General features: G+C 41.3%; 1 protein-coding gene across 7 annotated transcripts; it reads left to right on the top strand.

The window, feature by feature from the left end:
• Window positions 1-59: 59 nt before the first annotated feature.
• Window positions 60-26,539, top strand: LOC104151282 (very-long-chain enoyl-CoA reductase). Of its 7 annotated transcripts, none has more exons than XM_068952401.1 (14): window positions 365-602; window positions 6,624-6,730; window positions 10,642-10,692; window positions 11,215-11,266; window positions 11,638-11,682; window positions 13,174-13,277; window positions 15,361-15,476; window positions 15,595-15,700; window positions 20,416-20,488; window positions 20,577-20,620; window positions 21,998-22,055; window positions 22,842-22,930; window positions 23,900-24,026; window positions 24,130-26,539. In XM_068952401.1, exons 4-14 carry the CDS (start codon window positions 11,251-11,253, stop codon window positions 24,255-24,257), a joined length of 906 nt encoding a protein of 301 aa, XP_068808502.1. In that variant the 5' UTR covers window positions 365-602; window positions 6,624-6,730; window positions 10,642-10,692; window positions 11,215-11,250; the 3' UTR covers window positions 24,258-26,539. The 7 variants fall into 7 exon arrangements, with proteins under 7 accessions (XP_068808503.1, XP_068808502.1, XP_068808501.1 ...); XM_068952400.1 differs by lacking the exon at window positions 365-602 and adding an exon at window positions 2,041-2,117; XM_068952402.1 differs by lacking the exons at window positions 365-602; window positions 6,624-6,730 and adding an exon at window positions 60-168.
• Window positions 26,540-26,545: the final 6 nt, after the last annotated feature.

Genomic DNA, 26,545 nt, shown 5'->3' with positions numbered 1-26,545 from the left:
GCGGCTGTTTCAGCCCCAAAGGCGGGCCGCGGTGAGAGCGGAGCCGGCCAGCCGCCGTCCGAGGAGTTCGTCCATTGTAAATAGTTTTGCTGAATCTAGAAAATACCGGTTTTTGCTTCTATTTCATCCCTTGCTTTAGCTCCCGGCAGTGGCAGCGGGAACTCTTCTGTAAGTGACTCCAGTGGGAAGCGCTTAGATGAGATGGGTTATTCCGTAAATCAGTCATTCCGTAAGTTATTCTAATGGGCCTAAATTTATTGATTTACACATATTTTGTATCAGGTGCCCTCAAACTAGAGTCATGACAATGTTGAGTTTAAGTAACAAATACTGGTTGATAGAAAATGAGGGAAAAAGGCCCCAAAAAGGAAACTAAATGCTTATTTAGTTTTGTTATGTTAACATTTTGATGAAACTTAACATTTAATTCAGACTATGTTACTCCAGGGTTATGCCAGCTGATTTGGATGAAGGTAGGCTGAGGAGACGTGAAGTGAGCCGCTGCAGTGCCTCAGGACCAGGGCTCTGGCTCGTTTTAGGAGTAGCTGGTTGCTGGCACGATACACCGAACGTTAGAGCCCTTCTGCGCTGCAGAGCCAAAGGTGAGGGTTCTTCTTCTGTGCGTAACTGCTGTGAAGGGGAACAACCACCTCTAAACTGCAGTTTTGCTGTCAGCACTGCAAATCTGAATTGTGTTCGTTACAGACTTTCTTCCCCAAGCTGTACGCTGAGCTCATGCATCACCAATTTGCATAACTTCTCTCAGCCCAAAACATCCTCTGAACACTTTCTGATGTAGAGGATTAGTTTAAATGTTTTCAATGTTTTTGTCTGAATTACTTTTACATATTTGATTTCATTAATGTATTTGTAGCATGCTTCCCTTGTATGAATACAGAACATGTGGAACTGAAATATACTGAAGGAAACGTGAATTTGTTTGGAAAGTCAGTAATTGTGTTTTCTTTTTCTTTAAAATAAAAAACCAGAAAGATTCACCTGGCCCAAAAGTTAACTGTCCAAACTCAGGATTGCCTTGAAGAGGAGTAGCTCCATAGCTGTTCATAGATGTGTCTGTATTTACACCAGTAGGGAATTCCGTCCCGTTGTGTCTTTCTGATGCGCCATCAGTCTTTCTAGTAGAGGCCTCTTTTTCATGAAAGCTGTTCTTTGGTATTGCATTTAAGCAGCTTTGGTTTTTTTTTTTTTTAATTCTAGGGAGTCAGGTTAAATTTGGGGATTGCAAAAGGTTTTTACCCAGTGTATAACATAAGTGCTCACATCTAATGGGAATTTATTGCAGTGAAAAAGCAAATTCCTTTACAGCATGTAGGATTTGCTAATATTTGATTACTTTAGCTCTAGAAAAAGGATATCATTTAATAAATACTGGTGGGAGGAAAAAGACTCCGGTTCTGTATTGCTTCATGCCATGCGTTTAATCCTCTGGGGCTACGGGCACAGCTCACGCCGAGGAGAGGAGCCCATTCCCCCGTAGTTCTCTTGCCAGTCAAATCACTGCTATAGCGTAAGGTTTATTGTCAGAGAAGGAAGGGGAATGTTTTCTGGATCTGGATCGGTTATGTTTTTGCTGGTTCTCTCATTAAGATAGATACTTCATATCAGTAAAAAAACAGGAAATACGATTAATTTCCTGAACTAGTTCTGTTACGTCCAAGGGAAAAACACATTCCCCTTTTGAATCAAACGCCAGGGAACTGTGAGCCTAAGCAGCCGGTGCACGTTACCGAGTTCCCCCCCTTTCTGGGCGCTGGAGCTAGCGGTGGCCGCGAGCCCTCCCGCCGGCGCCCCGAGAGGCGGCTCGGCTCCCCGCCCCGCCCCGCGCGCCGTGCGCCGTGAGCAGGGGCCGCCGCCCGGCCGGGGCGGGGCGGGGGGCGGGGCCGGCGGCCGCCCGCTCGCCCCGGCCGGCCGGCCCGGCGCCCGCAGCGCGGCTCCCCGTCGGGGGCGGGGCCGCCCGCCGCCGGAGGGCTCCCGCCCGCGGCGGGGCCGGGCGCCGCCGGATTGGCCGGGGCGCGGCGGCGGGGAAGGCGCGGCGGCGGGAGGCGGCGGGAGGCGGCGCGGCCCGCAGGATGGGCGGCAGAGCCGGCTTCTTCGAGGTGGGTGCGGGCGGGCGGGCGGGGTCCGGGGCTGCCCGCGGACCCGGCAGGCTCCAGGCGAGCTGCGGAGCTGCCTCTCTCCCAAGGCGGCGGTGTGTCCGCTTCCTCCGCACTGAAGCGCCGGGAGCCAGAGGCTCCGCCGCCGCGGGCTGCCGGGCCGAGTGACCGCCGCTGGGGCAGGGCGGCCGAGCCGCAGGGCCGCGGTTTGCTCGCGGCGAGGGGGCAGAGGCGGCCCCCGCCCGCCGGCCCCGCGGCAGCCCCGCCGCCGGCTCCCGCCCGCCGGGGCCTTCCCTGCCGCCGCTGTTCCCTCGCCGCGCCTCTCCCCGCTTCCCCGGCCGTCGTCGGACGGGGCCGAGCGGGGCAGTGCCCGCAGTGCGGCGGTCCCGAGCACCCTCCGGGCCCTCGGTGGTCCGCGGAGGTGCTGGGTCAATGGCTGTCGGCTCGTGGCAGGTCCTGCCAAGTGGTGTGCCGTGGCCAGCCCGGGTGGGTCTGGTGGAGCATCTTAGCGGCAGCACCGAGAGAGGTGGGGAGGGAGGAATGTTCTCCAGAGCTTGTGTTTCCAACTTCTTGGAGACCCTGTCAGCAGCTGCTGGGCATCACGCCGAGAGCCGTACCGCCGCACCTAGGGCACTCTGCTCAGATGTGCCCTGGGTGCGGCCCCCTTGGCTTGGCCAGGGTGGCTCTGAGCTGGTGAGGAAGTTTGTGTCTCCGGCCAAGAGGATGGCTAGGTTGGGGTCCTCTCACCATCATGCAAAGCCCAGTGTGGCAAGGATGGCATAGACCGTGCGCTGTCACCGTGGAAGGAATGTGGCTCTACTGGCCTGCTCGAAGGCTGGGAGTTATCTGGCAGTACCCTTGCGCTTGAGTATATTCCACTAGTCCTCTATTACAGTAGTGTATTTGAGTCTTGTGTGGAAAATAAAAACTATCCAGAAGGAGGTTAGTATGTTCAGTGCCTTACATGAAAATAAGGTGCAAAGTAACACACATCTGAAGGATATGAATGATAGCATATGTCATCAGTTTATAGAAACAGCCATACTAACTTTCTTTGACAGAAATAGTTAGATTGGCTAAAAAAAAAATTCTTAAGAGTGGCTTATATTACAACAAAGAGGTTGGCGCTTGCTAAATGACAGCAATGCTGACTATGTTTTTGCAGGCTTACACTTCAGCTTCTCCAGCACTTAAAAACACTTAAAAACAAATGCATTTCTTTCCCATGTAAAATACAAACCAGATGCTCTTATAGTGTTAACTGAGTCTAAAATAACCTGAAAAGCAGCTGGTTCTCTCTAGCCAGTGTGGGAGTGAGGTAGGAACCTGCACAGTGCCTTTTCCTCTGCAACATTCACTTCCCTGTGGAATTTTAAGAAAAACAACCAAACTTTTCACTGCCTCCTTCTGCATTTTTATCACTGTCCCAAAGTCCTGTGAGACCCAAACACAGGACCAGGCATACATGTAATATTTGAATGTCTACAGTCATTGTCTGGTCTGTGGACTTGTTCTTCTACCTCAACTGTACTGAACAGGATTCTATATAGCACTTGTTACTGGGAGACCTCAAAGCATGGGCATCATTTCTGTTACTTGATTGTGCAGCTGGTGAAACACAGGGAAGTGGTGTGACTTGTACCACCTCATTAGGCAGAACCATAGCAGCAGACCCAGGTCTTTTGAGTCCTAAATCGAGTGTCTAAGCAACGCCACTCCAAACGCGCAATGCCTCATGAATTTACATGTCATCCCTGCATGTCTTCAGTCCTTTTCTCTATACAACAGGCAACGGGTGGGTTTACCTAGATTTACGTAGCTCATCAGTAGGGGACTCCGCGTTCGCTGTGGACAAAGACGGCCTAGGTAGCTCTGAGTAGTGGTGTTGCATATCACTTTTTGTACTGTTGTCCCCACTGATTTGCTTTCTATTACAAATTCAAGATAGCTTAGTGTGTTGAATTACAATTCCCCCACCATACATTCAAAACTGAACTAGGAACAGAGAGGAGGAGTCTTGTCTCTCCTAAGGTGTCCTAAGTAAAAAAAAGTCTACTGATGTTATAAACATTAGTGTTGAGGTGCTGTATAGTCCTGTACTATTCTCTGTATCTCTCTCAACCATCTACTCTTTATTGCTTTTCTGTAGTGCCTCCTTGTAAGAATCACAAAGCACTTTACGAACACCAAACTGACGCTGTCTGAATTTTTCATAAGATGGCTATTACCAATTAAGCAGAGGTTTACTGGTAGAATATTTCTTCCTGTTTTGTTTAGTTTGTGCATTTGATCATGCTTAGTACATAATCAGTTTCATAGGTTTCTGAGTATATAGGAAGGACCTTTCCTATAACCATGGAAAAATTATTCCCCAGTGAACACACCTACAAAAAGATGGGCAAGAACGTCAGACTGACTGCGAGTGCTCAGACACTGATTATTAATTCCCTTCTTTTTCTTGATGAGTGTGTTTCTCATTGCACGTACAGAGAGACGCACTTCAAAACAGGCATCACAGTATTAAAGTGACTTTTAGGAAGCCAGTGAAAGGTAGAGTCAGCTTTAGAAGTACCTTTAAGTCCTTATTTTGAATTGGCTGTGTTCAAACTTAGCACTGAGAACTATGAGCAGCAATCCAATTGAGCCAAGGTATGCTGGACCTAGTGGGTCTACAGCAAAAACAGCAAAACAAAGTAGCTGAATGATTTGCCTATAGTTATTGTGCAGTGTCTGTATTAGAACTGATGTGCAAAGTCAGGTCCCCGGACTTCTAAACCTATGTCTTAATAGCTGCCTGTAGGTTTCTTATTCCGTAATAATGCTAGTATTTACTTCAGGTACTAGTGTGTTTCTAATTTCACCTCATATCTGTTTTGTCACTAATATCTCAGGATACATGTAGTAAGAACAGCTACAGTTTAAAGAAATATGTGTGCAGACCCTGCACATATACTGCACTTAACAGTTTGAGGAGATTCATCTCTCAAAATTTAGAATTCTATGCTACAGAGACTTATACCTACGTAATTAATATTCTTTAATAGTGTTTATGTCTCTAAATTGATTAGAGGACAACTCTCCTGACCTATTTTAGGTGTGTTTCATAGCTAATCATACAGCCTGTTCGAAAAATACCTGCTTTTCTCCTTTCCCTAAAAAGGCCATTTACACGACATGCTCAGATGCAAATGTGTGTAGTACAGAGCTCTGAAGTTAGGCTAATGAATTCTACCCTCTCTTTCTCCTTGACAGGTGCAGGTCTTCAAAAGCATTTAATGCAAAGAAAATAGTATGGTTCTCTGTCTTCCTAGAGAAGAGATACTCGTACTGTAGAAATAAGTGTCGTAAGAGCCACTGCTGTACTTTTGCTTTCTTAACTGTTTTGGATGGGAAGCAGCTTTTGTGAGCAGTGGTAACCAACGTTTTGGAGTCTTCACTCCCTGGCGATGGACTGAGCTGACACATGCGTTACAGCCTAAAAGCAATAATGTAATAATGTACTGCCCCCCCTTGCTGGCATTCAAAGTTTCTGCCCTTCTGACTGTGAGGAAAACCCTCTGAATGCAAGGGGCGGGGGCGACTGCTGCCTAGCTAGCATTGCTGAGATGTCTCAGCTCCTGTTACAAAGGTTTCTCCCCCTCAGAGAGAGCTATGCTGCCTAGAGCCTAGTCAAGCAAGAAGTCTATGAGCAAGTGCCAGAAGCAGGGCTGCTGGCCCGCAGAGGGTTTGAAGGTTCTGTGTGCTGCAGGAGCTGCCTGGAGCAAGACGAGGCCGTATGTGAGCTATCTGAATGGTCACTTAAAGGGACACTGCTAATCTGAAAATTTCCCTGCTGTTTGAAAATGTCTGCTCTGCTGTTATAAGTAACATGTAAGATTATTACCACAGAAAACGATTAGAAGATGGGGAGAAAACCCTCTTTCTTCCCTTGCCTGTTTTTGCTACGCTTAGAAACACTTTGTGCAGTCAGTTGTGCTGCTTCACCTAAAAGACAGGCAATTTGTCCTTTTTTCCTATGGAAGAAAAGCTTTCAATTTTATATAGGAGAATGTGATAGTGAAACATGACTTGGCAGGGAGTGCCTAAGCTACTCAGGGTTTGAAGGCTATGTTTCAAATCAAAAGTCTAATTTTAAAGAAAATAATGTATTTCTTTGAAGTATGTTTTAAGAAATAAATATAAATCATGTATGTTCCGCCCTCAGTGTAAAAGCTCCAGACCTCCCAGGGCTTCCAGTCTTTCCTGCATGTCAATGGACAGCAGACTCCCTTGGTGCTTCTGGGTAAAAAAAAGGGAAAAATCTCTCTCTTCAGTCTCTTCAATTCTATGCCTAAAACATACACTGGATGTGTTTTGACATCCATACCCACAATGGTCCACAAAGAGTAGTAGTGGAACAACTACAGATATTTGAGCTCAACATTGCAAATCACCGTGCTGATGCAAAGAAATGATTGTGATTTCAGGGAGAATTTATAAACCTCTTCTGCCTGAATATTGTCATTGCAGAAAATAGTCATCATTAACCAGAGGCCTGAAGCAACCAGTATTCTATGTTGTGCATGGAAAAGTCTATGGAATGCTACTGAAAACCCTGGATGTCTACTTATTATTAGGTAAAAGCTGCCTTAGGTCCTCAGATGCCGACATTCTAGTCTGCTTAATAGTGACAGTGAGGTTCAATGAATGATGTGACTCTTCAGCATCATGGGGAAATCAGCAATGTGCAGTTCTGTCTTAGTCAATGCAAGTAAATGCCCACCAAGTCAGTATTAACTGTTGCAGGTTCCTTTCCTATCTTGTGTAACCTGCTGGAAGATGTTATGCTAGCAAAAGCTGGAAAGCTTTCATAAGCTTTCAAGAGCCAGAATTCATTGTGAAAGCACAAGCCTCTAGTAGATCTTCCATTTTGTGGGGGGGAAAAAAAAAACCCCAACATCCCACCCTACGAGGAAAGGAATTTTTTGTTTCCTCCATGACCGTTTATACACAGAGTCATTGGATCCTCTGTCAGTTACGTAAATGGCAAATGTTCATAGTTCTGTACCTTTCTGTTACTGTACTCAGACCCAGGCCCACAAAGACAGTTAGGTTTTGCCATGCCTTCAGGTTAGGCACCCAGCTCCAGGAGTGGAAATGACAGTCTGGTTGAGGTGCCTGAGTTTACTCAACTCTCCTTTACTAGGTGGTATCCCAAAAGGGACTGACTGCAGGGAGGAGCTGAACAGAATGACAATGGAAGGGAACAGTTCTTGCAGCAGTCCAGAGAGGTGGGAATTCCAGATTTTTCTTTGGTAGGGGAACACACTTTTTACTGGAATATACTCCTCTTCCCTTTGGCCTGTACGTTTTGGTCCCATGAATCCTTTATCCCTTGCCCGGTGGCCCAGCTTCAATGGGAGGGGTGGGGAATGGCAGAGGACAGTCTAGAATACAGTTTTTCCACTAACTGGCGAGGTGTCTAACCATTACGTACAAAGCCTGAAGGACTAAACCATCTCCTCTGGTGACAGTTTACGTTCACCCAGAAAAAAGTCTAAAAGTTCTGCTTTGTGCTGACCTTGGGACGAAGGTGATGACGGGATTAAGGTCCTCAAGATGCAAGCGTGCCTAGCTAGGAAATCTGAAATGGGTAGGAGAAGTAAGAATGTCGGCCTTTACTTAGTTTGACTCTTACAGGATAAGGTATTGCATTTCAAGGGTAAGAGGATGGAATTTGCCTTTGTGGCTAAACATTTGCCTCCATTCTGTTTTGAGAATCCTTCACGCACCATGTAGTTAAATAATGGAACTCCTTGACTCCGGACAGAACGGATGCCTAGAAGTTAACACAAGTTTAAAAAGCAAGTGGATAAACCAATTGTGCTAAATGCTTTGAAAACACATAGAGATTAAAATTCTCTGAGCCAAACAATTTATGCTTGAAAGGGATGATACCCATCAGTGAATGTTCCAAGAATAGATGGCTGGGTATCTAAAAACTGTTGCCAGCCAGTACATTAACTGACTTAGTGCTGAGCTGTGAAGACTGGAAACACTGTGTTTCGTGCGATGTGAGTTCATGCGATTGGCCATTATGTTCAGAAAAGATAATATTTCTTAACTTGGATCAGGCTTTCCTATTTCTTCTGTGTTGCGGAGCACATCTGAACACTGTGCAGAAGCTGTGACATACCTAAGAAGCATGATAATTAGGAGAAACATTTACCTTGTTTTCACTCTGTCCGCACACTGTCCTTGCACAGCTTTCCATGGACTGGAGTGGAATGTAAAGCTGTGTTCCTTTGTCCTTCTTTCTGAAAAGGGAAAGCATGTGTGGTATTTGCTTAATTCTTGAAAGTAAGTGAAAGTAACTGAAATGTTTTAAGTTCAGGAATGAGTGTCCAAAAAGGTAGAAATATTGAATAATTCAGGGTGGAAGGGACTTCTGTAAGGCATCTAGTCCATCTTCCAGCTCGAAGCAGGTGCAACTAGATCATATTGCATAGGGCCTTCTCTGGTCCAGTTTTAAATATCTCCAAGGATGGAGATTCCACATCCTCTCTAGGCAGCCTGTTCTCATGTTCAGCCACCCTCGTGGTGAAAAAAATTTCCTTGTATCTGATTAGAATATTGCAAATGGTGTCCATTGCCTTTTGCCATATCACTGTGCACCTCCAAAGAGAGTCGGGACCTATCTTCTGTATATGCTCCCATTCAGTATTTGAAGAAATGGGCCAGTACAGGCAGCTATGCCAATCTGGCACTTTGGAGAGACACTCTGGAGTGGAACCAAAGCAGTGTAGCAGGTTTCTGGCTGATTTGTTTGTTTATTTTCCACACTGACCTCAAAGATTCACAGAGGTACTTCTTAATTTCTGTAAAACTACCCCCAGGAAGACCACAGAACAGAAGAAAATGCTCTACAGTCTTTAGTCTGTGCATAATGAATAATGAATGCATAATGAACCCAACTGAAAGATTGTAGGTGGCAGAAAGACATAAAAAACACTCTGTAATTGGCCTGGAGAGGATCCCTAGTATGGATGCTGAAAGTGATAGACTAAATCTGCCTCTGGAGGAGGCTGGTCCACTTTGTATACGCTACATAATGGGAAGGAGTCTGCTAAGGCTGTGGGTACTGCTGCAGTCAATAGGGTAGCACAATGGCATTCCATGACACAAGAGCTCTGAGATACACCAAAAGTTTCAATAACCCCTGCAGCAGCTTGGCATCAGGAGGGATGAAAGACGGTTTAAAGCTTCCACAGTACCTGTTCTGTGAACTGTATAATATAGTCAGAATGCTGTAGTTTCAGAATACCCTTCTGGGAAGGGAATCCATTTCATTTGTTCCTTGCAGGAGATTTCCATAAACAGAGATAGTAAAACTTAAAATTCCTGGTATTTCAAACATAAAGAACGAAGGGAAAAATGTAATATCCCAATAACCTGTCCCACCTTCGTTATGCCTCATAAAGAAGGAAAAGTGCCTACCTGCCTTAACCTCCCTTTAGATCTTATAATGCGTACATAGAGCATATCACTGCATCAGTATCTCTTGTGGAGGAGACTGGACCTGGTACTTCTGGCTGAAGCTAAAGTGCTCCATTGCTGCACCCATAGAGAAAGAACAATTTAGGACAAGTACAAGAAGGAAATAAGATACTCTTACCAAGTGATCCCTTCAAAGCAACCCTATTAGAAAAGTACTGGCCTGAGACTTCTATTTTTAGTTAGGAATCACATTTAAAGTCTAATGTTAATCTCTTTTCTTTGTCAGTTAATACCAAACATAATTAATGCTAGGTGTTTATTTTAAAAACCCAACAAACTCTTTGATACTAAGTAATGGTAATCCCAGTCATCTGGTATGACATACAAGCTTTGAACTTTCATTCTTAGCCAAGTTTTTTAAAAGACCAATGTATTTTGGGTTTTGCTACCCTGCTGCTACTGGGCTTTGAAACTTCTAGGGACTTTTCTGCTTGGCTGTTGATTTAAAATCATAGCCTTTTGTCAAAATCTAATAGGATCACTGAAATAATCATGCTATTTCCTTTTCCACGCTGTAATGACACTACTGATAGGCATTAAGAATGCTATTATGTACTTAGTAATGCAGGTGATCTGAAGAGGCAAGAGTATCACTGAATATTCCTGTTGCAACCTCTAAAGGATTTTTAAACTCCACGTCTTTAGCTGCCTTGTTCAAGATATCTGCCAATGTTTTCCACCCTCTTCACAATTAACATATTTTGGAAAGAATGCACATGAATCTTCAAGCTGTATGCACTCAGAACGTTTGCCTACATGCATATATATGCACATACACTTTATTATTCTTTGTCAAATTATCTTTCTAGTTTTAGCAAATCATAAAAATTCTGAAGGTAAATTTGGTCCTTAGCGATTCCCGTGAAATCTCTCTCTCTATCCTTATTTGTTCCTTTTTTTCTAACATAAGGAAACCCCCCTAGCATAATGTGTATTTTGATCCATAAGTTAGCCACTTCTGCTTAATACTTATCATTTTGTATCCTCTCAGGTGGAAATCCTTGACTGGAAGACAAAGAAACAGCTATGCTTCCTAGATAAGGTAAAACAAAAATATGTTTAAAATGGTAGGTGACTATTGAAAAATTACTAACTTTTCTTAAGTAAATTCAGTGTTTGCAAAAAGTATTTTATCTCCTGATGGCCTTTCTTTGGCCACTGAAGAGGCAACAACTATGTGTGCTTCTTCATGCTGCCTATAGAGTACAACCCTTTTTCAGAAAGAGCTATTGGGCAAAGAGCTTGACTTCAGCTGCTTCACCAAGGCAGTGCCAGTTGTGCCTTATTTGCTCACAAGCCATGAACCTGTCATTGCTCTTGTACTAATCCTCGATCACTGCTGCTACAGTAGCTGCCTCTGAAACAAGATAATTAAATCTTAAGGGATTAAATCCTCCTCTTTTCCTGTAGGAAGTATTTTGAAACATCCAAAACAACCCTAGCCATCTATAAGAAAGTGAAAAGTATACTGTTAAATTGTCAGGAGTCACATTTCTACTTGAATAGTCTTGAACGGTCATCTTTCAAAATATATCTTACATATATAATATTCTTTGTTGCCTAGGTCGAACCAAATGCCACAATTAGGGAAATCAGATTGATGTTCCATAAATTATGTGAGTATAACTTTTGCAACAGTTCACGTCACAGTAGTGAACTATGTCTATAAATAAGAGGAAAATTTATTACCCAGCATATAAATAAGAGGAAATTACATAGTTTGGAATGTGATGTACACACACATAATGGTAAGTTGTACATGAATGTGATCACAGAAAGATTTCAAATTGTTTTTCTTTGTACTATCCTCATATATCTTTATATTTTTCCTGCTACATAATTTCTCACAATTTCTCACATTCCATGATAAAATAAATAATCCTAAAACTCTTCAGCTAAATCTTATCTTCTTATGATGCATTCGTTATAATAGCTGATAATCTAAAAACAAGTATTGTAAATCACACAATTCTGTATGGTCTTGCAGATCCTCGGTGGTATCCAGCAAGGCAGTCGATAAGACTTGATCCAAGTAAGTACATGTGAGGACTAGAGTAATAAAACTCTGAGCAGGGGCCTGGCATAAAAGGTGTACTTTGCACAGGTATTAGGTCTTAAGAATGAGTTTCCAGCTATGCTAGCATTGTGAAGGCTGAAGAGAATCCAGAACAAATTTCATTCTTTGAAAGTACTGAACAGAGTTCCGCTCAGGTATCTGGTGCTTGTAATTAACTCAGGAGTCTGGACATTGTTCTAATGCACTTGCTAACTACTGAGCTCTTTTGCTTCGAAGACAAGCAGCAGAGAATCTAGATACTGTTTTTCCTTAGCTGCATTGAAGTAATCTCCTCCATGATGCTCAGCTGGGAGTACTAGGAAGGGCTATGAGTTTTAGCTGTCAGTTCACATAATCCTTTGTTCTCAGGCAGGAATTACAGTTCAGTAAGCTAATGCAAAATACATTACCATGGATATAGAACCTGCTGACATAGCTAATGCCAGCTGGCTGACTTGATTAATTTAGGTATAGGTATTGCTAGTAGAAGCCTCTTAGTGCATTGCCTGGGTGCACAAAAGAAAGTCTAGTTGCAAAACTGTTAATTCATCTTAACATTCAGTATAAAGTGTAGTGTTTTCTTTAGTTTTGCTTCTTTTTGGTATAATTTCATTTATACATTCCCTTAAAGTTATGTTGGTGGAGATTAACTCATTGTGTAGACTCTATCCATGAAAAACAGGAGCATGAGTATTCTGTTTCCTTCCACAAATATCTACCTTGTCAGACCCCTCAAGGGGCTTATGTTGTGAGACTTGCTATAAGAAAACCCTGACCTTCTGGGGCTTCACCCAAATCCTGGAGTTCAAAGCTTGAGCATCAGCTCAAGCAGCTTAAAGCTAGAACGTGTCTTGTAGGTCAAACTCTTAACATGGGAAGTTAAACAAAGTAAGTGTCTGGAAACATGCTGAGTATATGAGATGTTACAAAGCAGGGAAGGAGAGATCCTCATCTCCATCTTTTCCCAGGTAAAAGCCAAAGTCCTGTGGAATCATCTCATAGTGAGTTGGTTGGAAAAAAAGGAGGAAATAAAAGGCTCTGTAGGGAGGGCCTTCCAATCTCAGCTTATCCCAGCTTTGGTGTGTCTGGTGATGAGCAATGAGAAGAAGGGAAGAGAGGAGAGAGAATGGAGGTGCAGCTAAGAGGTCAGTGAACTATACTAGATGGCAGTTACTCATCAGCAACTTTTGCTGTGGCAGTGAAGAAGCAAGTCTAGTAGGCTAGGCTGGCAGATAGGATTGAGAATTCTCCTAACTGTCTAGGTGTGAATAGAAGATCCAGGCTTATAAGTGATTACTGGGGTAAATCAAAATTAAATACAAACATGTTTAGTTTGTTACTGAGATTCCAGTGAAGCCATGTCAAGCCAAAGAGTCTCTCGGACTGGTTAAAGCACAGTATAAGGCTAAGATGCTACCACAGTTGACTTTAATTTCACTGAGATGTAACTACTTCTTTCCTTCTCAGAAGGAAAGTCCCTGAGGGATGAGGAAATCCTGCAGCACCTCCCTGTTGGCACAACCGCTACCTTATATTTTAAAGATTTAGGGCCACAGATAGGATGGACTATGGTGAGCAATGCTGCAAGTCTGAGACATTTTAATGGATATTTCTCCATTATTAATCCTTACGTCACTTTCTGTCTCCAATATTTCTGCATGATGACTGCTCTAATAGTGGATGCAGGCAATGAATCCTCATCACTTCAGTTCATTTAACCAGGAAAACCAGTAACGATATTTTGAATGCCTAGTCTCCTGGAGAGCAGCAGTGAAAACTTGCTGCAGGGTAGGCTGGCTCTACTGAACTTAGCTGCAGGTTCTCACACGGATTTAGATGTCTAATGCAAAATCACTGGGAACTAGGTGTCTGAATGTCTTTGAGGATCTGGTTCATAGGGTCTATATAACTTCTGACCTCTCCTCTCAAAGATCAGGATTATACTCCTGTGAGTTTTCCCGCAAAGAGGCATGTGAGTGACTTTAGCAGGAAAATGCCTGAACGTAAAATTAGCTGTCCATGTGTGGCTCTGCCCCAGGATGCTAATGGCAGGCTTCTGACAGCTGATCATTTCTGCAGTATTAGCAGCCATCCAAGAACATCACACGCATTTGGTCTCTTAACTCAAAGGCTCACTCCATCACAGCTCACTCAGCAGGTGATACAGCACTACTGCTTATGCAGTGAGGTGACCAGTGACCTTTCAAGGTCTTCAGAAACTCCACAATGCACATACTATCCACTAGTTCTAATTAAACAGCACAGCACGAAGGGAAAGGTATGCAGTAATTTAAAGGCACATTTAGCATTTTTTAGCTCTGTGACACTAATAATATCTTGTGTGTTAATGACAAATAGCAAAGACAATACTAATAAAAGGTAAAACAAAAAAATCGTTATTCTGCAAGACTAAATCCCCAATCATTACTTTAGATGCTCTGCTGATAAAACAGGCAGCTGTTTCACAACAGTAAGAAAAGAAAAAGTTATAAAGACAATGCAGACTCAAGGTGCACATGCATTAATATACACTGAAATATCACAGTGCAGAGTAACACCAGGCAATTTCCACCATTTCATCATCCTTCATTTACACTCTGCTCTCCCTGCCCTTCAAGCTACTTCATTCAAATATAAGCCAAGAAATACTTCAGTTTTATGAAATAAACAAGACAAACAACTTCTCTTCTACCATCAAGTCATACCTTTGCCAGAAAAAAATGCTGATTCTGTTACAAAAGTTGATGTTAATACAACTGTTCTGAGTGTCAAAATAGCTCTAATCACATTAGAAAGCAGTGACACATGCTTTTTTGACAGAAGCACAAAAAACTTCTCTTCTTTCTCCATAACTGAGGTATGGGCCTTCCTTACTCAATTATAGAGGAGGAAAATGAAACCATTACAGCTTGGTCCAAAATCAACCTCAGTTTAAAGTAATGTTCCTAAAGAAATATATTTGAAATGAAATTAAGCTAGATAATAGCTTCCTTTGCTTTTCTCTCTCTCTCTCTCTCTCTCTCTCTCTCTCTCTCTGTCTTTTTATTTTTTAACAGAGATTATTTGAGCATAGAATGAATTGGTCGTTTTCCGGGACAAAATGATGCCAGCTCTGTTTAAGTGCACAGCACATACGTGTTTATCATGCATGTATGTGCTGCTATGTTAACTGTTCATACAAATGATGTCATATGTGAACACTTACAAAACATGTTTCCAGTTTAAACAGAATTCATTCATTAGAAACAAAGTTCCTCTTTTTCAAGATAAATTCTTCACCAAATTTCATTTTAACTCAAAATAAAGCAATAGTTTTTGAGGGCAAGAGCAGGGCGAGAGTTGTGTAAATGTAACATGCATGCACATTTATCATGAGCTCTGGGTTGCCATGATAACCTGTTCTTACCCATATTGTGTCAGCTGCACTGACAATGGCTGTAATTCTACGCAGTTACTGCAAATGCATTGCAAATGATTTAAATGCATGTCTACAAGTTTCATATCCTATTCCCAAACCTGCTGTTCCCTCCTTGCCTCTCCAAATGCCATTCTGGGTCAGTGGAGGTGTTTATCGCACTGCATTACTTACCACAAAGAAACCAAAGTACAACCACCACTGATTCAGCTGTCTAATTATTCTCTCTCTTTTTGCAGGTATTTTTGATAGAATATACAGGTCCATTGTTCATCTATTTTCTGTTTTATTTCCGCATGCCTTTTGTCTATGGCCTGGATGAGAGGTTTACATCAAGCCCACATCCAGTAGTTAAGTAAGTCCGTTTGCAGGCTGAGTAGTATTTCTTGTTAGCATTGTAGTTTTATTCCAAATGTCTTGCCACACTTGTTTTTTTTAAGCATTCTTAAATGCTTTTGTCTTGCTGTTTCTAGCTTGGCATGTATCTGCCATTCTTTCCACTACATCAAAAGGTTGATTGAAACAATATTTGTTCATCGGTTCTCCCATGGGACCATGCCACTGAGGAATATTGTGAAGGTAAACTGTGACAGAATCTATCCATAGCCTCTCATATATCCAGCCTAGCCACCCTATGCTCTGCTGCTGCAGTACAGATTTGTTGGTGTGGCTTTTGTAGTAATGCACAGAAAATCTCACCCATAAATCTGTAGTTCTTTCAAAAGATCTCTTAGAGTAATTTTGCTATTGTATAACCCACGTGTTGCCATGCTGTTTTTCATGTTACAGTTTTCTCATTACTCTTTTACAAAATTTCATACCTTCAGCATTCCCTTCTTTTCACTCAGCTAGCTCCCTGGGTATGAAGTTTCAGTAACAATGTCAACTTTTAAGGTAGCAGAGACAAGTACATTGCTGGGAGGGTTGATTAAAAAAATCTGCTTTTTTATCGCAGTTATTTTACATCTCGCTTCCCCCAACACTATCTTTTCCATTTAGCAACTGTTGATTTACCTTTATTTGCTCCAGCACAAAGCGGCTTGGCTGTTCTGTGTTTTCTTCCTGTGGCTCAGGAGCACACCGTAATGTTTTCAGTGCTGCTGTGGCATAGGGTGGTTGTTAAGATGCAGACCTCCTGTTTCCTAGATGCTTGCAAGGCAGTGCAATAGACTCTGTGGTTGTGTGTGGAATGTGGTTATTTTAAAAATGTTCACAACAGAATTACATATTGTTATTCAAAAATATGTTTTATACTCTGGAAGATAGCAGATTATCATCTACAACTGGAAAAGCACATAGTATAATATCAGCATTTGGGTATTTAACACTTTGTGTTTAGACTGTCCCTTGGAATTTACAATAGGCAGTGATATTCCCAGCAGCTGAAGCTCTACCTTGTGGCTATCTCCTTATAGCTGTGCTGCAGCTCCATAATTCTGGCAACAGCTTCATGCTTTCTGAAAGGAAGGAGGGTCTGTAGCTAAGCAGTGGCCCTCAGAAGGAATCCTCCTAGCAATTTACTGTCAGTGTTTTCTGAAGCAGAGGGATGCACAGGTTGTTAAAAGGGTAGCAGCTCACTTACTACTGTGTCAAAAACAAATCTTTAACTAACGCATGCTAAGCAGCAGATACGTAAAAACAGAGTAACTTTACTTTGAAAAATAATCTGTACAGTGTGATAAATCCTCATTTTTCTCCTGCCATCTCTGACAACTGTTCCCTTCAAACCATACAAACTGTAGTTGCTAAAACTCATTTTTGCCAGTCATTCGGAACACTTCTACTTTTCTGCCTTCTCAGGTTCATGGTACTGGCTTTCATCTGTGAAGTTATTCATAGTTCTTCCTCTCCCTGCTTAGCAGTGCTTGGGTTTGATTCACTTTTATAATTTCATTGATTTCAATGGTGTTACTTCCAAATTGCACCAGTCAGAAAAATATCACACCCTCTTCCCTTTTTAATCTCACATACAGATCGTAGATAAAGCTTCTAACTTTAAGCGTATGATCAAAACATAGCAGATGCATATTGCTTATTTCCCCAGAACAATGAAAAGCTACCTTTAAAAACACTTAAGTAATAAAGACACTTAAGTCTTAGTAAGCAGAGATCTGAGAAAGGAATTGATGAGATTTATGATTTTCACCCTTTGTCTTTGTTTCACCAAAAGGAAATAGGAATAAATAAAAAGATAGTAGAAGATGCAGTAAAATGGAGAATGGGTTCACCAAAAGCAGATCCTGCCAGACTAACATAGTGTCATTCTTTCTAAGATGCACGATTTTTTTAGGCAAAGGTAAGGAGGAATTTTATCTGGATTTATTTTATCTGGACTTTAGTAAAGGGCTGCCTCGGGGTTAGTAAGATATGAATTAATAAAAAAAATTATACGGTGATAAAGGAACTAACTAGAGGAAAGATGACAGTGGTTGTGTCAGAAGAGGTTCTGTGAGATCTTTAGTAACAAGGAAATTACTAGTGGAATTCCTCAAAGACTGGTCTTTTGATGGTCTTATTGAACGTTTTCATGGATAAAAAGAAGAGATATTGTTGCTTTCTATGATCACATCCAGAGGAAGGAAAACACCAGGTCTAAAGATTATTTAAACTAAAACAAGACAAACAGAAGGGTACACACTAGCCATGAGTAAACGTAGGCAGGGCATTAAAAATAGTTTTGATCATCAGAGGAAAGATAAATTGGAAGAGAGAAGACAGAAGTCCCTAGAGATCTATGCAGAGCTTTAAAAGCTTAGCAAGAATTTATATATGGGATCCCTGCAATATGTGAACTTGACGATCTGTGAGAGCTCTTTCTGAAGGAAGGAGGAAGTCACTGTTGTAAGGCTTTGACATGCACCTGCAATATGGAAGATTCATGGAAAAAAATTTCTTTCAAATAGGCTTATAAGTCTGCATGTATTCTGCTGTTCCTACCTGAATCTCACTGGAGGCTTTTATCTGAGCAGTAAGGCTTACAGTGACAGCTGGCCAGTTGTGGTATTACTGCTGGGAACCTTAGCATTGGCAAACTCCGCTCACCTTAAAACTCCTTGTATCTGATGTTCTTGCAATAAATCATGTTCTTTGGATGAACAATACTTGTTCAGTTTAATTACAGCATGTACTGTTGGGAGCTGAGCCGTGTTTAAAAGACGCTTTACAGAGACCATGTATTTATTTAATTTTACTGCACTAAAATACATTGCCATATGACCCAGTCTGTGGTAAGCCCCAAGCTTATGGAAAGGTTTTTTCATAAAGTGCTATTCCAAGAATAAGGGCCTTTCAGGGCAAAACATGCTTTCATCTAAGTTTGTACAGCAGTCAGTAGATTGTGGGTGATGGTGGAAGAAATTAGCATTAGGGAGAAAGCAATAGTTTGCCGATAGGACACTGACTAAAATGCTTGAGACTGGAGTCCTTCTTCCAAGCAGGCTGCTTTTCCTGGGAAAATGAGAAGGCACTACGAGGAAGTCACTTAATCTCTCTGCTCAAAATTTTGTCCCACCAAATCGGTAATTAATGGTTAATAATTGGTTCTTACTCATCAGTTGTCCATTAATATTTAATCCCAGAACAAGGCTGTACTCTGGATTTGTACTATGCCAAACCCAAAGGGGCGTCCCTTTTGTTTGAGGTCTCTGGGTACTTTGGTGGCTCAGTTAAACATTCTGTTGCATTTCCACCTTCTTTTCAGAACTGATACAACTGCTTGCAGCAGAGGGGGTGGTTACCCCTCACAGCAGCATTTTCAGAAAAATGCACTGTCAGATACTCAGCAGTCAGCTAGTATGGGTTGCAGATGCTGAGGTAATGACTTTTGGGGATATTATTGCTAGAAATGCAACTTTGGTATATACAGGGGAAAAAGGCTGCAAAACTCAAAGCCAGGAAAGTAGCTGAATCAGTTAAGACATGTAGGAATGCAGCATTGGCCAAGTGTTTTGGCTGTGCAGGCAGAAAAGGAAAGCTGCAAAGGAAAAAGCAGAAAGATCTGGAAATGTCTGTGGTATGGGGGCCTATGGAAAGGCCAAGAAAACAGTGTCACCTGGAAGACTGAGAGGATCAGTGTTTTACTCAAGAGTACAGAATAAGAGGGAAAGAATGATAGGAGGAAAAGAACAGAAGCAGTGGTGAAAGGAAGATAAAGAGCTCAGTTTTGGCCTTCCCAAAGTCCAGGTGCGAATCAAACATTCCTTGATTAGAAACTGAGGCACTAGGCTTGGTAAAGGAAGAAATCTCAACTTATGAGAGACAGATTTATGAGTGGCCAGCAGAGGGACAGGGTTAAAGCCTGCCTGTAAAAGAGCACCTACAGGTGAGATTGTAGAGGAAGAAGAGGAACGGGCTAAGAATAGGCCTCCCTCCTACCACAGATAGGTAAGGAGGGAGAAGATAACCTGTCATTAAGATACTGATGAAGTGAGGAGTGTCAGGAGAAAAAACCACAAGCAACAGAACCAGGAAAACCAACCAAGAGGTGGAGACCATTGCTGTAAACAGCTTCTCAATGCATAAAGCCTGAGTTGCTGTAAATAGCTTTTCAACGCATAAAGCCTGAGTACAAACTAGGAGGTTTGGTCAGGAACAGATCACAACAGCCACTAGTGAGAACTGTATTATCACAATTTAGAGAATGGAAGCTGGAGCACAGAAAGTCAAGAACAGCAGCAAAAGGACAAGCTCCCTTGAGGAACTCGTAAAGATATCACATTGAACAGGACAGCGGGAAGAGTCAGGCGTGATGGCTTTAGGGAAGAAAAGTTAAAGCACGGGAAGGAAAGGAAACTGATGGGATGGAGGAGAAGGGGAAAGGCAAGAGACTGGGCACTACAAAGTGATAAGCAGGGAAGAGAACACCGTGCCTAAGTCAGGTTTTATAAAGTCTCTGTGGTTAGCAAAACATGTCAGTCTTTAACATACAGTCTTAGTGGCGCAGCACCTTTGGCCAAATGGTTTGCCAGACAACAGGAATTTATTTTCAATACTAGGATCATACTTTCTAAAACTGTTTACAAACTAAACAGCTCTGAGATACGTGAGAAGAAATCGTTCTCTATAAGCACTACTTCTTTCCTATTTCCTGTTGTCTCCTCCCACTTAATCACACTTAGTGTTGTCATTTTTTGTTGTATTATCTACAACTTAAAGGATCAACCCAAGTGATTATCAGTGGTTCTTGCAGTAAATCCTGGCCTAGCAGATGGCATTGATTTCTCTTGACAAAGGGGATGGTTGAAGTATCCTAACATTGAAAATACTAAAGCCAAGAAAAATTCCCTATTTTTCAGAACTGCCTCTATTACTGGGGATTTGCTGCTTGGCTTGCTTATTACATCAATCATCCTCTTTACACCCCTCCTTGTAAGTAGCAAAACAGCCTCCAACATGATTTAACTCTTTTATCAGTTATATATTAATCCTAATCATCTGTAAATATTTTGTTTTATAGCCTATGGGAAAAAACAGATAAATTTTGCTGTGATCATGTTTCTGGTAGGTCTGTTGCTTTTTTTTTTATAAGATGTTGAAACACATTTCTTTATTTATTATGTTGTGTAAGTGGAGGAGTGGATAGGATAAGCGGGTACTTAAAACTAGAACAGTTGGACATACTACAGGAGTAGATCACCTGCAAGCAGAACAGATAAATCTGCAAGTTTTTAATATGAAGATTGTGAATGAACCTCTGTTCTAAGACTGGGCTATTTACCTGATGGAATATCTCTCATGGTTTTAAAAACAATCCTGTATCCCTGTCCTGTGTTTAAAAGCCAGTGAGTTTGTTTTGTGAACTCCTTTATTGCTAAGGATCACAAAAGGTCATAGAAGTCAGAGAACTAGCCATCTAAAGAATTATGTTGCTGTTAAACTCCAAGGAAAGAGATTCATTTTGTGGGATTCAGAAGTTTTTTTTTTACAGCTTGCCTAATGAAGTAATATCCTTAAGTCAGTGTCTGTTCATTCTCATAGTGCCTATGACCATTTTATACTTACAGAAGCAACAATAGTTCAGCAACAAAGACGTGCCCATTTTTAACTTGTTTAGAATATCAGCTGTTAACTTGCTTTGAGAAACTAATGATCAGTGACTGGAGAATCTCAAAGCAGCCTCCAACTATGACATTTCCATGAGTTAATAATCTATTCCCATTTTATAAAGAGACTATGTAACTGGAAGTACAGAGCTGGATATAAAACCCAGGAGTGCTGGCCACCAGTCATTTGCTTTAATAATTATGCTTTGCAGACACCAGAGACTGTCTATAATTATATAAATGAGTCATTTCAATATACTTTCCACATAATTGATTGCGGAAGCATTATTTAAAAGCAGTGGAGGAAGTTAGGTCAATTATGTTTTATGATTCATGTCAGTGAATCTCCAGAGAAGAAAACTGTTATTTACCTTGGGATTTTAATAACTTTTGAGAAACCAGAACTGTCCAAATCAAGTTTTCTGGTGTTTTTAAAGACATGAGTATAATCAAAAGATAAAGGAAGTATCCACTGGACCTACTTTTATCCTCTTTGATTTACTACCTTTAGATCTCATGGGGACTGTGTAACAAGTAAGTTTGACCTTTTGGCCACTGAGTCCATTTTTGCTGCCAGGTCTCATAGATACATAGCACAGCATGATATGGCCTCATGTTTGAAGAGATGAACAAAGATACTCTATCCTCTTGTCAGTCAGCAATCTTGGTTAAGGACATTTATTAAGACACTAATTGCTATTATTTGGTCTTGTTTTACAATATACTTCTGTTTTTACTTTTTTTTTTTTTTAAACTATCCCAAGGATCAACAAAGGGAAGATGAGCAAATAGAAGGGAAGCACAATTTTTAACCCTGTCATGCCTTTTCTTGTAGCTGTGTGAAGCTGGAAATTTTTCTATTCATGTTGCCCTCAGCGACCTCCAGAGAGATGGTAAAAACTGCATTACTATTTTTCACTTTTGTGCATCCAGGCATTACTTCCACAGTTACACACCCTCATGAGAGGCCTGATCCTAGAGGGTGCTGATACCTTCTAGATGACTGCTGTGGAAGTATAGGCTGTTCAGCACAGTAAAGATTGGATTCTAGGGGAGATCAGGCAGTGCAATGAATCCAACACCAGGCTGTTGAACACTTCTTATCTTACTGTAAATTTTCCTGGTTAGGGCCAGATTGTGCTGGGGGAGCAGTTATATTATTTACACTGGTAACTAATATACACTGGTAACTAATAACAGTGCAAATGAAACAGGTCTTCCAGTGCTAGTACAAACTATGCTTCAGTGAGCAAGTAAAAGCAATTTGACTGGCTCCTACGGAGGGCCCAACATCTCCGTGCAGGGCAGGGTTTCTTGTGCAGCAGCCAGACATGTTATGTTTAGAAACAGCAACTGCCAAAACCCAATTCTGTGACACTCTGAGAACACTTACAATTTCTGAGGTTTACATACTTGAGGTACCTCTTATGGGAGTGACTGTGATCAAAGGCCATACCTGCAGATATGATGTGGATGTCTTCCTAATGTCCAGAGCGTTTCCTCACAGCTATCCTGTTTATTCTTCTGGGTCCAGCAGACATCCTGTTTTCCCACATCCTGCTTGTCCCACTGGCAGTGATGAGACACATGAGTAGGCAGATTTTGGTTTTCATTACGGAAAGCTACAATCTACCTGGGAGTGTCAATGTCTTTTTATGAATTTTTTTCCTAATCTATAGGATCCAGAACCCTTAAGATCCCATATCCAACAAAGAATCCTTTCACATGGCTGTTTTTCTTTGTGTCTTGCCCTAACTATACATATGAGGTATGTATTTTCAAACAGATGTTGAGATTTTAGTTTTGCTGGGTGTGTTTTCATTTCTGTTGGAATGATGTTAAACATGGAAGGAAACCTTAAGACAGTTCAGTCTAATACATTTCTCCTCTTCTCCTAAACTCCATGGAATTTCTTTGGCCTACCACGCTGCAGACTGAAACTTGTCTGTTCTTCCTCTGCTCTCTTGATGCATTATTTATGGGCCCTACCTAAAACAGAGGGTCCAGATCCTGAGCCTATGCCTCAGCATGGCTGCTAGACAAGATGCGGGAACACTTTAAAGCAGGAAACATTCTGCAAACAAGAATAGGGAGATTGACACTGTGGGTGTCTTGCATTGAGGGGATGGAGTTGCATGGGGGATTTACAACGCAAGAGAGCCCAGGGATATGACAGTATGTGGGAAGATAGTGGACAGATGAATAGAAGATAGTGTGGTAGAAAAAATGGGGAAATAGGGATATCACATGGTCCCTGCCAGGCCTACTTCCCCACTTCTGTGAGTTATACAAGAACTTGTGTCGGTGGTGGCTGCTTCAGAAGATTGAGTCAGTGAATCACTTCACATCCTCTAATCAGGAACCAAACTCTTGGCTCAAGTTTAAAAGCAGTTAAAAACAGTTCAGCGCAAGGTAAAATTCACTCTTGTGCAGAAAGACTGCATGAGGTCTTGACTTCAATGGAGATTAACAGATATCAACAAGAAAAACATTTGGCCTAGGGCCATAGAAAGTTGCCATTCCTAACACTGATGGAGGAGCAACAAATACAAAATAGGCAGAAAATATGAAAAGAACCTGTGTTGTAATGCTTAAAATTTTACTCATGATAATTACTAGGGAAGCAAACATGAAAGTTTTGTTTGTGATAACAAGACACTGTTCGCTTTCTTGGCTAAAGGTTATTGACACCAGAAGTTGGCTTGGCTGACCTTCGCTTTTTATTTACTTATATTAGGACAAGGTTGTTTTTGATCATTTGAGACATAAATGCAAATGCTGTCACCAGAAATATTTTTCATTTCCTTGGCCAAAACAGGTTGGGACGTGGATCAGTTTCACTATCATGACTCAGTGTGTCCCAGGTGAGTAATGTTTTGGCACTTCTCCCTGAAGTGTTGTCAGCATAAAAGAGTATATTGTTTCTCTGATAATGAAACATTTTCTTTTTTTATTCTTTCCTTCCAGTGGGGCTGTTCACCCTGCTTTGCTTCATTCAGATGACAATCTGGGCAAAGGATAAACATTACACCTACCTACGAGAATTCAAGGATTATCCAAGTCTTCGAATGCCAATTATTCCTTTTTTGTTGTAAGAAAAAGGATGAATTTGAATATTGCACGGAACTTCAGGAAGAAAAAGCTCATAGGTTATTCTTATTCATAAACCTCCTGCCAAATAGGTGAATTAATTAGATGATTGTGATGCATGTTGAATCTCCACTGCTTGGGGAAATTGTATACACTTGAAAGCTCTATTTCTTACACTCAAGAATTCCCTAATTCAGGAGCACTTCCATAAAATAAGACTTCATTGCTTAGCTGGTAGTCAAAGGCCTCTTTATGGATCAGATATATCAAGAAGCCTATGCTGAAATGCAGCTCTAAATTTAGCAGTGGCATTCAGCAAGAGTGTGACATAAGTACTCTGGAACAAGCACTTACCAGCTAGCTACTGGAGAGCTCAGCTCAGTGTGCCCTGCTGGCCTGAAGACAGCTGCATGTTCTGCCTTCTTTGAATTGAGGAAGAGAGCGTGCTGCCTGGAAGCAGGTGCTTTGTAAGAAATAACATTACCAAAGAGTATGAGTGGTGCTTGGAATAAAGAAATAGGCAATATCTCAAATACCTAACTTGAGTCTAATCCATAATTTGCCAAATTAACCTGAAATAAGAAGTATTCGTGGATGTAACATCCTGTATGTTTTTTTTTAATGCCTTCTTTATCAGTAAATTGCATACTAGTAAATAAGGTTCTTAAGATCTAATCTATGTTGTATTTGTGATATTTGGCCTGTTTTCATATAACAAATCCTTATGTTACTAAAGGACATTTTACCTAGCCTTTTACGTCAGCATTTTCTGAATAATTTTTAATGCACTTTGTATACACACACAGTGACTGATAGTCCTCAGAATGCTAGCTCCCTTCCTATTTTTAGAGCTAGGGAGAAAAACTAGATACATTTTGGACTTTCTGTGTTTTCTTTTTCTCAAGATGTTCAATGGGACTTCAAAGGGTTTTGTATCCACCTAGTTAAAAAAAAAAAAGACTATTGCAATCTATCTGAATAACATTTTACAAAAGCTATTTTAGAATATGAAGAGAATGCATAGATACTTTTTTGTCGTGATTAATTTATTTATCGATAATGGATGTATAGAGAGATTTTTGCAACTATTTGTAAGGGTGAAATATGCAATAAATTCCAGCCTCTCTCTTGAATTCAGTTGAAATAATTATGGCAAAAGAAGACTAAAGCTGGTTGCTAAGTTTCATAATCTTTTGTACAGTACAAAGCAAAAATGTTCTTGCATCAAATAAAAAGATCTATATCAACTGAAGAAAAAAATAACAAAGCAAAAAACATGACCCAGATTTTATTTTTGTGCAGCACATCCTATCACTGAGCAGATATCTTAAAAATGATTAGGTCTGATAGATAACTGTAGCAATACATCATTATGAGTTTGTTTTCAGTAATGCTATTCTTCACTAGTTTAACTGTGAACCAGAGAAAAAGAGCTAAATGTCAAATGATTTTCCATTGAATGCAGTGTTAGGTACAAGCAGGCTGAAATTTTTCTTTTGAGCACACAGAAAGCACATACCCTATTCAAACTTTATACCCACCTGAGGTCCAGGTCATAGGAAAGAAAAAAAATTTGATCTTATTCAGGGACAAGGATATCTTTCCAGGCCTCTAAGTGACAACAAAACTTTGGGCCAGTTTGAAGATACTCTAAAGGCCCATTTTGACATTCCGGCTTCTATTTGTGAAACTTGAAGAGACACGAGTATGAGATCATTTTCATAAAGACATACTTTTTAAACAAATTTCTTGCCTGGGTCTGAGATATGAGTTGATTCTTCGCATTCTTGCTGAGAAAACTGTCTGTTTGCATTGGCAGCCCGGCATGATAGTGAAGGAGTCTCCCAGCGCTAGCCCCTTCAGCCAGCACTAATGTTCTGACCTTGGTAGTCCTGTGCTCACTCAGGATGGCAGGAATCCATTCCTGAGCTGGGCAGTACGCTCTGCCTTTGGATTGGTCTTTTGATTGGTAGTGATTGACTTAGAAGAGTTAAAAAATAAAAGCCTACCAGCTTAAAAGGGCCAGATCCAGAAGGTATCTTCAATGGTCTTTCCATGTGTATAAGGAAGAATAAGACCTCTGCTCTTGTATCTTATAATGAGCCTTTGACACTTTCAGCATGTATTGCACATAGTTCTCCTGGCAGAGCAGTAGAAGTTTGCTGTTGCTAAGGAGTTGTGAGCACAGTGCTCAGAATGGTATAAAATCGGTATAATACTGAGCATGGGAGCCTTTATTTTACCCTTGTACTACTCTGGTATGGCACATCCTTGCACCGGGCACACTCTCAAT

Source organism: Struthio camelus, chromosome 8, assembly GCF_040807025.1.
Source record: "Struthio camelus isolate bStrCam1 chromosome 8, bStrCam1.hap1, whole genome shotgun sequence".
NCBI lineage: Eukaryota > Metazoa > Chordata > Aves > Struthioniformes > Struthionidae > Struthio > Struthio camelus.
Note: the sequence above shows the minus strand (reverse complement) of the source record. Positions and strands in the feature narration are given on the sequence as shown.

What these genes read in the sequence shown, in the direction of transcription:
- LOC104151282 (XM_068952396.1), top strand. Translation starts at nt 2,091, where the DNA reads ATGGGCGGCAGAGCCGGCTTCTTCGAG. An exon ending in TCCTCTTTACACCCCTCCTT is followed by an intron (nt 20,489 to 20,576) that starts GTAAGTAGCAAA and finishes TTTGTTTTATAG; the next exon opens with CCTATGGGAAAAAACAGATA. An exon ending in GCCCTAACTATACATATGAG is followed by an intron (nt 22,931 to 23,899) that starts GTATGTATTTTC and finishes TACTTATATTAG; the next exon opens with GACAAGGTTGTTTTTGATCA.